At 34.0% G+C, this 13,019-nt stretch overlaps 1 protein-coding gene across 2 annotated transcripts in view; it reads right to left on the reverse strand.

Annotated features, from left to right (window-relative positions):
- The window catches only part of FZD3 (frizzled class receptor 3), a 94,826-nt gene that overhangs the window by 75,946 nt on the left and 5,861 nt on the right, over positions 1–13,019 (reverse strand). The window contains exon 2 of one of the 2 annotated variants that reach the window (XM_045880080.3): positions 9,641–10,323. The exons of the other annotated variant lie outside the window; for it this stretch is intronic. Within the exon in view, the coding sequence (XP_045736036.1) occupies positions 9,641–9,829 (189 nt within the window). The 5' untranslated portion in view covers positions 9,830–10,323. The remainder of the gene's footprint in view (positions 1–9,640; positions 10,324–13,019) is intronic. 2 annotated transcript variants of the gene reach the window in all.

The raw sequence follows: 13,019 nt of genomic DNA on the forward strand, positions 1-13,019 counted from the left end.
GAGGGGGGTAGACTACAAAGGCATACAAGAAAGCTTTTGAGGTAATGGAAATGTTCTCTATTTTGATTGTGTTGATGGTTTCACGGTATATACATGTGTCAAAACAGTGAACATTTTAAATGGGTCAACTTTGTTTTACACTAATTATACCTCAATAAAGCAGTTATATAAAAACAGAAATATCAGTATTTTTCAAATGAGCAAATTGCCTTGGTTTGAACTCTAACAATTTTTAACCTCAGCAAAATCAAAATTAAAAGAGGGAGCCTGTATACTGTAAAGTTGAGAATATATCAGATAATACTATTAAAGCTCTATCAAACAGAAAACAATTTGATTAAATTTTTAAAGATTCCTGCTGCGTACCTCCTTAAATAGTAATACTTTTTGTTCACTAAATCAAGACCAGGGTATAGGAAGTTTACAAACTGAAAAGTAACTTTCTAAAATTAAATTTCTGGTTTCTACAACAAAGGTGCACTACACGGAAACTTCCATTCTTTGTTCAAATTCAAATCAACCAAGCCTTTGTGCTCCCATTCTCTTTCTTCTTTCAAATTTCCATTCCTGTTACCATAGGAACCCGATAGCTGACAAGCCTTCAAGCACAGCAACAGCCCAAGCTTAGCAAGGGGTATGAAAAGAGGACAGAGTCAAAGGCCAAAATTTGACTCATGAGAATCAGAATTCCAATCTTTGTCACTCTACAAAGGGTCTGGTAACCATAGAAACTGTATCCAACTGCGTTTGGGAATGTTATGACTAAATTCACTAAATGTGAAACCAAATGTGGAATGGCCTTGGAAATTCAAAAAATTGTATTCATTCTATTTCAGATCCAAATTAGAATAAGAAGTTATTCAAAAACAACTTTTTAGAATAATTTCAAGTGATGTAAAAAACTCCTTTTCTGTAAAAATAAATTCTCAATAAGATCTAAAACTTTAAGAATTATTTTGTATTAAAAAAATCTAGGTTTGAAAAACACCTTTAATCCTACAGATTTTTCTTCTACAAATCTCAATTTTAAAAAAATGTCTTGAGATAGTGTACTAAATACTTTCCAACAATATTTCAGTAAGGTGGTTTACAGAAATTTGCCATTATGAGAGGAACACGTTTATCTTCTTAAGTCAAAGGGGGAATTCCCAGAGGAGCCCATAAAATTTGACTTTTAAGGAAGTTTTAGTATTTCAAACATCATGAACAGTTCTGAACTATGATCTCTCTCAAAAGATAAAACCTTACAAACAAAATTCTACCACACTTCATAATTTAATTGCAAATAAGTATTTTAAAGGTATTCCTTTAAAGTGATTTGTCACACAAGAAAATCAAAGAAAAAATTTAAAGCTTTTTTTTCCCTTAAAGTCAGAAATAACTAAATGCTATTAATTCTCCACTGCTTGTATGTACATTTTTCAATTTAGAAGATTCTTAATTCCTGACTGGTTTCCCTGTCACACAATAGACTTCTCAAGCCACTTCACTAGGTGGTTGTTTGCTTCAGGAAAACCACCTTATTAATAGTAAACCCAAACAAAAGACAGTAAGGGAAGTAAATCTGATAATGCATGTATTCTGACGATATAAACCATGAATTGCAACCAAATTTCATTTTCTAAAAAGCTTACGCACAAAATGTGAATAATTACTACTACATAGGAGTATATTACACTATTCTCTTACAAAAGACAAAAAAAATCTTTCAAGACCCATTCAAATACTGTCTACAACTGATCCCTTTAGTAGAAGATCCTTCTCTCTTTTGAATCCCCTTAGCACTTTATGCCTTTTTTTGTGGCATTTACCAGGTTCTTCCTTGTGTTTCAGTCATTGAATCAAAATATATTTAATAAATACTAACTCCTGGGCACTGTAACTGAGAACTAAACAAAAAAGAACGGTTGGGATTATTAAAAATAAAGTTTCTGCACTAATTTTACTATTTTAAAAGCATGTGTTTCTTACAGAAAAATAAAAAAAATACAAACATTAAATAAGACACAGAAAACATAAATTGTGCTAATTCAGGGAAACCACTGTTGGCCTTGGTGAAAATCCTTCCAGATCACTTACTCTGCATAAACACACACATATACATTTTTAACAAAAACAGGGTGATACCATAAATAATGTTATCCACTCCTTTTTTTTCCTATTTAATAATGTATCAAGTATAACCATTAGAATTTTGACAAAGATCAAGAAGAGAATATTTAAGGCAGAAAGAACATTAAAGCCCTAGAGATGGGAAAGATGGGTTGCTCTGTTCTTTTGCTTAATTACACCACTTATAAGTACAAACACATGATGCCCAAAGCTCTGAGTCACTTTGATTAGTTACTCCCCACCCCTCAAAAGGCAAAGTAAAATACTAGTGTTCATAGTTACATGGTACCTTTGGTATTGGGATTACCATCCCCATCAAGCACACTTCTATTTACAACCGAAGGACATTAAGTGCTCAGGTATAATATAAACATGACCAAGACTACTATTATCTCTTAAGGGACTTAGTTTATAAAGTTTGTTAATTAATTCAAACATTTTATTTTTTAGCAGTTTATTTAGCAGTTCCTATGTGTGAGGCAGTGTTTTGGGTGTTGGGCATACAAAGATGAATAAGGACAAGCCTTGATTTCAAAAGAAAAAGACTGAAAACAACCCAAATGTCCATCAATAGTAATTGGATAAAAAAAATGAGGGCAACTTAACACCCACTAGGATGACTATTAAAAAAAAAAAGAAAAACAAAACCAGAAAATAACAAGCGTTGACAAGGATGTGGTGAAATTGGAATGTTTGTGGCACTGTTGATGGGAATGTAAAATGGAGCAGCTGCTATGGAAAACAGTATGGTGGTTCCTCAAAAAATTAAACACAGAATTATCATATGTCCCAGCAATTCCACTTCTGGGTATATATATATCCCCAAAAATTGAAAGCAGGGACTCAAACAGGTATTTTACACCCATGTTCACAGCAGCATTATTCATAATAGCCAAAGGTAAAAGCAAATCAAGTGTTTGATGGATGAGTGGATAAACAAAGTGTGGTATACACATACAATGGAATATTATTTGGCTTTAAACAGGAAGGAAATTCTGGCATATGCTACATGGATAAACCTTGAAGACATTATGTTAAGTGAAATAAGCCAGTCATAAAAGGACAAATATTGTATGATTCCTCTTATATTAGGTACCAAGAGTAGTTAAATTCAGAGAGAAAGAAAAATGGTGGTTGCCAGGGGCTTGGAGAAGGGGGGAACGGGGAGTTACTGTTTACTTGGTACAGAGTTTCAGTTTTGTTAGATTAAAAGTGCTAGAGATGAATAGTGGTGATGACTGCATAACAAGATGAATATACTTAATGCCATTGAACTATACACCTAAAAGGGTTGGAACGGTGAAGTCTGTATTCTAAAAATTTCCATTTCTAAAAGAAATTTCTAAAAAATTTTTCTAAAAAAAATTTTTAATGAGCAATATCTATAAATACTACTATAGAATATCCATGATATACTGTTAAATGAAAAAAGATAGAAAAAACATAGTATGATGCTATATCAAAGAAAGGTCAAAGAATACACATGGACAGATATTACATAAACATTTTATATAAATTTTATGTTGTATTTACAACTCTTTAATGGAAGAATAAACAAAAAACTTTAAATGACTATGTTTAAGAGGAAGGAAAGAACAGGGTAGGAGGGAAAGGGCCAGAAACTAGACTTCTTCGTTTACAAAAATTTAAAACACAATTAGTTAGAAAGAAAGTTAAACCAAAAAAAATTTTTTAAATCATTCTTCAAAAAATGAAACATATGAATCTAAATGTGTATTGAGTTTAACCACACAGAGAAGTATTTAACTTTAAAATACAGTAATTTGGGGATGTCTGGATGGCTCAGTCGTTAAGCGTCTGCTTTCCACTCAGGTCATGATCGCAGGGTTCTGGGATGGAGCCCCATACCAGGCTCCCGGATCGGTGGGAAGCTTGCTTCTCCCTCTCCCACTCCCCCTGCTTGTGTTCCTGCTCTCGCTATCTCTCTCTCTGTCAAATAAATAAATAAAAATCTTAAAAAAATAAAATAAAATAAAATACAGTAATTTGACTGTATGTCCTTGGTGAGTTATATCCCTAAGGACAAAAAGAAGTACAAAAAAAATCAAACTGCTTTCAGTAATCATATTGTTAGTAATAATGTTATTATTCTTAAATTATATAATGTATATGTATACAAAGCTTTAGTATAAGAAAAAAGAGAAACAAGATTTTAATATGTTAAATAAAAACTCTGCAATATTATTTGAATTGAAAGTATCAGTATAAACTCATGATGTACTTCCTTTTTAAAAAAAAAAAAAGCGTTTCCTAGCTTTGCCCACAAATAGGCCTAAAAATGATTAACGTAGTATCAATAGGCTTAGCACTCAGATAGTGGTCTCTAAATATCATTTCCAACTAAACAGAACCAGTGCTCTCTAAAGAAATCTGATTCAAAGTTTGAGGCAGAATTCTTTTTTTCTTTTAAAACTTTTTTTTTTTTAAGATTTTATTTATTTATTTGACAGAGAGAAACACAGCGAGAGAGGGAACACAAGCAGGGGGAGTGGGAGAGGGAGAAGCAGGCTTCCCGCGGAGCAGGGAGCCCGATGCGGGGCTCAATCCCAGGACCCTGAGTTCATGACCTGAGCCAAAGGCAGAAGCTTAACGACTGAGCCACTCAGGCGCCCCTGAGGCAGAGTTTTAAGGAAACAGTTTCTTTGGATCATACCAGAAAGCAAGGAAGCTATGACAGACTACTAGGGTAGTGTCAAAAACCAGGAGCTACCTTGAAGAGGCTCCTACTACCAAAGACAAGTACAGTTAGAGCCCCAGTAGGAAGAATAATAACTGCAATGGACTGAAAAACATCAAATATGTTAAATCCATGAGTTTATAATGATACTTTGGGAAAAAAAAAAAAGACTTCATTTGTCACCTTTGAAGGATGCTTGAGAATCAACTCATTATCTTAAAAACTAATAAATACAGGAGAATGATCAAGTACTTATCCTGTCTTTCTTATATAAACTGTAAATGAGAGTAACTTTGTAGCCCAATAGTCAATAACAGGAAATTTCTGTTTATAAAAGCATTCCAGCTAAGAAATGAAGAATGCAGAATTTTGCTAAACTTTAATGATATTATCAATCTAGCAGATGATCATGAATGGATGCCAAAATTATAAAGAGTGACAACCAGATATTATGTGCCTATGAAGTTTTCTTTAAAAAAATCAAAAAAGGAGACAGAGGAACATGGTAAACAAAACCACAGGGATGCAATCAGCAAAACAGATTATGGGAAACTACAGAGCAAACATATTACAAGAGAAAAAGGAGAGAAGAAAGGGAAGGAGAAATTATATATTAAAAGAAACTTAAGAGATATATCAGTTCAATGCAATATATGAATCCTGATTTGAAAAGCCAACTATAAAAATACTGTGAAATGATCAGAGTAATTTGAATTAACTGGAGAGTTGATGGTATGGAGGAAGTGATAAAGATAATACTTAGACATTTTGAAACAGTTCTTACTTTTTAAGAGATATATACAGAAATATTTATAGATGAAACTATGGTGTTTGAGATTTGCTTCAAAGTAACCCAGTTGGATGTACAGTCATAAATGAAACAAAATGAGCTGTGAGTTGATAATTTTTGAAGCTGGATGATAGGTAATGGGTATATGGTGTCCATTATACTCTTATAGTTCTATAAAACTGAAATTATCTATAATAAAAAGGTGGGTTTTTTTTTTAAGTTACAGTTTGAGTTTGGATAACATGAAGACTGGTTCAAACGTGCTTTGTTCTTAATGAATCATAAAAGATACCAGGAAATTGAGCTTTTAGGTTCTGTGTTCCCTGAAGGATGTAACCCGCTGCCAGCTTTCCATGCTACAGAACATCTTTAATGAGGATGACAAAAGAAAACAAGAAATGGAGGCAAACACAAACAATCCCAAGAGTTTCTTCCTCTGATTCTCCTATAGCAGTCTAGTTTCTTAAAAAAAAAAAAAAAAAAAAGAGTAGGGGCATCTTGGTGGTCAGTTAAGTGACTCCTGATTTCGGCTCAGGTCATGATCTCAGGGTAATGGCATCGGGCCCTGCATCAGGCACTACACTGGGCATGGAGCCTGCTTAAGATTCTCTCTCTCTGTGCCCACCCCCACGTCCGACTCCGACTCAAGTATGTGGGCTCCCTCTCTCTCGTTCTTAAAAAAAAAGAGTAGACAAGTGATCATCATCATAAGGGGATGAATGCTTGTTCCACACACCAACTGAAGTTAAACAGGGTGATAGGCAACAAGGACTACTGCTTTGCATTCACACAGCACTTTAATTTTTCAAAGTTTTTAAATTTACATACCATTTACATCATTTGACCTTTTTTTAAAAGATTTATTTATTTGTCAGAGAGAGCACAAGCAGGGGGAGTGGCAGGCAGAGGGAGAGGGAGAAGCAGGCTCCCTGCTTGAGCAGGGAGCCCAATGTGGGGCTTGATCCCAGGACTCTGGGGTCATGACCTGAGCTGAAAGCAGACGCTTAACCAACTGAGCCACCCAGGCATTCCACATCATTTGATCTTAACAACCTTATAAAATGGATAGGGACAAAAATTTACTTCCTAGAGGAAACCAACATAAAGAAGTTACAAAACTAGTTAGCAGCAAAATACAAATTTCCTATCCCCATTTCAATGTTTTTTTCACCAAACTGTCTGCTTCCTATTCAACTGTATTTAACTATCCAGTATAGGGGGAAAGGCTGTTCAGATCTCTTTCATTACTACTGCAGTCACAAATACCTAATAATGTGTGGTTGGTAAAGACAGTTACTAACAATTTGTTGACAATTTGTTGTCCATGCTGGACAGCTCCCAAAAATTTACTTAGCCATTTGGACAGCTCAAAATGGTTTAGGAAACTCAGGAATGAGATGTTTTTTTCGATCAAAAGCCACTGATAGGGGAAAAGATACCAAGTTAAGAACTCATACAAATTTAGTTGTGTGTTTGTGTATAGATGACTACATTTTAGAAGGGACAGATAGAGAAATAATAAACATATTAGCAAAGATCTTTTCTTTCCAACTTAATGACTTGACACTTACATTATCCCATTTATTTAAACATGTCCCAATTTCAATGAAAGTACAAAGAATCTTATACCTACAATGAAAGAACAGCAAACTGACTGTAAACAATCATACTTGAAATAACCCAGATTCTGTACTTTCTCTCATCTGTGGTATCCTAGCTCACTGCCATATACTATTCTATTACAGGCACTCATTATGATTCACCCAATCAGTACAGGAGTGAACCCAAGGCAGACTTGAAATACGGGCCAGCAGAAAGATGCTAGCCCTAAGAAATTATCTTTCAATTCACCCTGTCCCACAGTGAACACTCAAAAATGTGCTTCAATTGCTCCAATTACTCGCTCCTGGTAAAAGCTGACAGACACATTCTAAGATCAGAGATAGAGGGTATCATCAGCAGACTGGAGCCCTTGTAAGAACCCAAGAATCCTTACTTCCTTCTGGAAGGGTGGAAACTGCTGAGTTTCCATGCCCTTTGCTATTACAGAAACTTTACACTCTCAAACCGTCTGCCAATTCTGTCAGTGGTGTTAGTGTCTTGATATGACAACCATGCAACAAACAACTATCTGCAACATTATTTACTTCAAAGAACTAGAGCTTTCTCTTAGAAGATATTGCCCACTTTGGTGCTCTCCCCAGAATGTGTGGAATTTAAACAGAAGCAACCTTATTGCCAATAAAATATCTAGACTGCACAGGCAACTCTGGGAAGAGGGCAGTGATAGCTTACTATGCCATTATTATGAATGTCCCAAGAGCCTACACCTGGAATGCAAGGTCACTTGGAACAAATACATTATTCTTCTAGTACTTTCTCTTTAGGATCATTTAGAAATGATATTTGGAATAGAATTAACATTTGAAGTTAACCTGCTGTGTGCCATACACTTTGCTAGCTACTTTATAAGTTTAACCCTAACAGCCCTTCAAGGTTTTTTGTCATTTACTGCCTTTTCACAAATGAAGAAACCAAGGCTAAGGGACTTGTTAAGTGACTTGTTCAAAGTCCAAAGCTACTACAAAGCAGAGACAAAAGTCAAACCCAAATCAGTTCAAATATCTTGATGACTTGCATCTTAGTACCCTATTTGCTTTTTAAAGCAGTTATACTGACTTAATGATACTAAAAACAAAGGTATTCCTACTCCAATTTTTTTATAGGAGAATTGATGGTTTAATACACAGTAAGGACTACTATGTCCAGAACCAAATTCATGTATTAAACCAATATCCATTTTCATAACCTAATCTGATAGTCTATACCAAGTCTTTCTCTATCATTAGACCTTATATAGTCAGAAGAGCAGAAAATGTTTTGTTCAATCTCTGTAATATTTTCATATATTTGTAACACATAAGATGCCCTCCACATTTCAAAATCTATAAATAATAATCTTTCTACAAATTTTCCTAGACAAATTTATGTAGTCTAGTTGGAAGTAATGAGTCTTTGGGTTTTACCATAAAATGAAGCTTTCCAAAACATGTAGGCTTCAATGTGCTGAAAGCACTATAATAGATTACAGACTAAAATACAAAACATTCTCTGTATAATTATTATTAGCTCCACTTTACAAGCAAAGAAACTATGGTAAGAAAGCTCACATAATTTACTCAAAGTAATAAAGCTAGAAAATGGTAGAGCTAGAATTCAAACCTAGGTTTGTATAACTCCAAAGCCTGTGCTCCCTATTGCCACCACCTGCTGCCTCCTAGTTCCTATCTGGTAAACATATTATCCTTGTTCAGAATTCTAAAACCCTTATAGAAATGAATGCATACTTATTTAAACCTATTGTTAACTATATTCATTAATTTTTCATAGTTTCTAAAGTAAAATCATTAAAAAGTTACCTGAAGAATTACCATTAGAAAAATTCAGGTAAGGCAACACATTTTCATAAAATTTGGAGAGGTCAAGAACAGATAATTTATACAACCAAACCTTTTTGTTCATCAGGAGTTATAATTCTTAAATTGATGTGATGGTAAAACCAGAAAAATTTTTTAAAATTTTAAGAAAATTCAAATACCATAAACCACCAGCCTATAGGCTGAACAAAGAACTTATTTTACAAGATCACATTACCTTCAATAGTTAAGGACTGAACTGTGACTATTATTATATTCTACTCTTTATCTGAGGTTTTATTAACAGCCAAACAGAAAAAAATGGAATCATATCATAACGTGGACAATTTTAAACTTCTGAATGGCTATTATTTCCCATGTTCCAAGTGTTTCATATTTCTTTATAAAAGCATATCTAAAAATAGGTCAAGAGTAACACTCCCCAAACATCAATTCTTCAATCTATTAGCGCTTGAACCTAAATATATAACTTCTTAATGTACAAGATATAGTTAAAAATAACATTCTTCTGTTTTTTTTTATCAGACACATTCATTAGATTAGTTAATAAGACAATATAAGAATCATCGTCTAAGATATGTCAAATAATAGATCAAGTCTTACCTCCATTGCTAAAGCTGCTGTCTGTTGGTCATAGTGATTCAGAAGATTAGGCATGAAGGTAGTATTATAAGGCAAATCTTGGCACATCCTCAAGGTAATGGGTTCACAAGAAAACAAACTGTGCCCACCTATATGTCCCACAAACATAGTCAAGGGCCAAAAGTAGAAGACGATCCAACCTACAGCCATCCTTCCTGGATCTGAATGAGATTTGGATGATCAGGCCTACTCAATATGTATTTTAGATCTTTATACACCTGCAGGTCTCAGCTTGAAAGTATTTCTTCTATATCTTACTGTTAAGTTCTTCAAACAGTTAAATACTCTTTGCACCGTCAGAGGTTTGTTAGCTTGGTCTCACAAAAGGCATTTGTTTTTGGTTTCACAATATGGGAAAATGACATCATCTTGTCTCTTCTTTTCATTTTATTACATAGGGCACATTTGGCCAACATATCAAGTTGATCAACCACATTCCCAAACAACAGATTCCATCTTAGGAGAAGAGCTATTTCTTCCTTTGACTGAAATATCTGAAAAGTACTTTTTTTAATGGGAGGTATCAGTAATTTCCTCTCAAAATATTGTAGTCTTGATACTAAAGTCTTTGATGAGTTCCGTAAAGTTGCAGGATACAAAACAATATACAAAAATCAGTTGTGTTTCCGTACACCAACAACGAACTATGAGAAAGAGAAATAAAGAAAACAATCTTTGATGAGAGATATCATACTGACCTCATAGATAAAATACATGGGTATTTCAGAGACATAGTATAGTTTTTCGACTTTATCATTTATGCTACAGATATACTAAAACAATCCTTAACCAGAATTTAAAGGCAAATTTTCTTCCTTCAATTGTTTATATAACATATGGCTTAATTTCTTATCTAGAATGGCAGTTTTCATTTGTCACAGGATATAATTGATCCATTTTGAAAAGTTCTTAGGCTGTTGTCCTAAATTTAAATATCTGCCATACCTAGACAAATAAATAAATAAAATCTTTAAATATCTGCCATATTTATAACCAAAACTATTGAATTTATATGTGTTTTAATCATTAATAGTGCATTTTTACATTAATTGACTTGGCAGAAAGTATCTGTGAAAACAGTGAAATATAAATAAATTGAAAGACATGAATTCAAGTCCCTTATTAGTTGTGTAAGTGTAAACATATCATTTAACTTCTCTGAACTCAGAATTTTTCCTCCTGAAAATACTCTCTCACAAGGATGCTGAGTGAATTATGAGATAATATATGTAAAAGTACTTTATAAAATGGTAAAGCAGCATCAAACATTAGGTAATTTTATTACTAAATTAGTTATATAAGGGCTATCTCCATCAACCAATACTGAACTGGCAGATAGAAGGTTCTAAAAGCACTACCAAGAAATTTTTCCAACATTACATCATCTTTTTAGATAGTGCAAAAACAGTATCATAGATGTAGAAATATTTGACTAACAAATGTTTCATTGCACAGCCAGGCTGCAGAGAATAAAAAAATCCCTAAAAAAAAAAAAAATCACAGCAGGAATAGGAATGATTCCCAGTACAGTTTCCACTAAGCTTTAGATTCTTTTGACTTGCCCCTACTTTTCCAGGGGCAAGAATACATATCTTATTTGGGGCTGAGAGAGTGTGGGCAGAACGAAAGGTAGGTCTGGAAGGAAAAAGCATTTACTAAGCTATCATACTTTCATTTGGCTTAATAACGATGTTAAATTTAATTTCATTTTGTTTTATATACATTGGTTATTTCTGTGTTTGCTGTGGACAGCCTATGTTCGAAAAACACGAGTTCAGGTTCAGAAACTCTCAGAGACCCAAGTTAATACGACAACTTAAAACCTAAAGCCCATGATGGCTCAGGCCTTGAGACCTGGACTGGTTTCACTGAAGCAGGGAAAGAAACTGTTCTTTGTTCACTATCAATGCCTGGGACCTCTGCATCCCAAGCTTTAGTTACTAAGTAGAAAAAATTATTTGGAGAAAATAAAGCAGTGGCTGAATCTCTCTAATTTCTTCCTCTAGTACATGGTATTGAGTGCTGGAAGGGAAAAGGAAAGTCTATGAATTAGGAATACTACGAATCAGGAATACTAAAGTTATGAGCAATCCCTGCCCCAAATGACTATTCTCTCTATGCAAAATCTCTAAGTCAGAGATCTTTGCGACAGCCTGCCATATTTTTTTCCTCCTTCAAGCTGGCCCCAGAAATGTGAGGTCTGGCTATAGAAAACTGGTAGTAAACACAGTCGTTTATATTTAAGCTTAATTATGTGCAACACGTAACAATTATGCATATCATTAAATATGTGTCAAATAACTACTGAAAGCTTTATTTGGTCACAGTATTAAAATATCCATGTAAGTTTAGTCTTTGTAGTTTATTGCTTATGCAGCATGTTCATCTGCTTGCAACTAAAAAAAACCAAAAAAACAAAAAACTAAAGAGAACATTGCTCCTTTTTTGAATATATACATAGTAATACCAATAATTTTTCAAATTTCATTTAGACTAAAGAATTTTTCAAATTTCATTTAGACTAATTTTTTTAAAGATTTTATTTATTTATTTGACAGAGAGAGAGAGTGCACAAGCACGGGGAGTGGAAGAGGGAGAAGCAGGCTCTCTGCTGAGCAGGGAGCCCAATGCAGGGTTTGATCCCAGGACCCTGAGATCATGACCTGAGCCGAAGGCAGATGCTCAACGGTCTGTTCTACCCAGGTGCCCCTAAACTAATTTTTCAAACAGGTGTTTCAAATTTGTGGATTCAAGGAAGACTACCATATAAAAGAAGGAATGAGAAACACCTCATTGGATTTTTAAAACTAGAGGACACCCCCTTATACTTCTACCTACTTTATTTTACCTGATTTCCTCTAAATTATTCCTTTTGCCTCATGTACAAGTGAAGCTTCCCACTGTCTTATAAAAGTTTCCTTTATGTAATGCAACACCCAAATTACCATATATCAAAACACTTCTGTAAAATCTATTGTTAGGCTGGAGTAGGATGAAAATCTTAATATTTTAAGACTGTAGTTTATGATTATTGAAATAAAAAGTGAATTCAGTAAGACAAAAAGAAAATAAGGCAGTAAAAATATTAAAACAATTTATATTTCCTCCAAATAAGAGGTTCTCTAATTTTAATGTGTAGTAGATTTATTCATTCCCCTTAGAAGTCTAGAAATCTGAATCTCTGGAGAATGAACTACATTCTAACAGTCACCTCAGGTACTGTTACAAATGGTCCATAAGTCACATTTTGAGAAATTCTACCCTAAAATAGAGTAATTTAAAAGAGTACAGGTATAGGGTCGCCTGGGTGGCTCAGTTGGTTAAGCATCTGCCTTCGGCT

This window comes from Mirounga angustirostris, unplaced genomic scaffold (genome assembly GCF_029215605.1).
Source record: "Mirounga angustirostris isolate CCGP_5_RB_7025 unplaced genomic scaffold, mMirAng1.0.hap1 SCAF_2, whole genome shotgun sequence".
Classification (NCBI taxonomy): Eukaryota; Metazoa; Chordata; class Mammalia; order Carnivora; family Phocidae; genus Mirounga; species Mirounga angustirostris.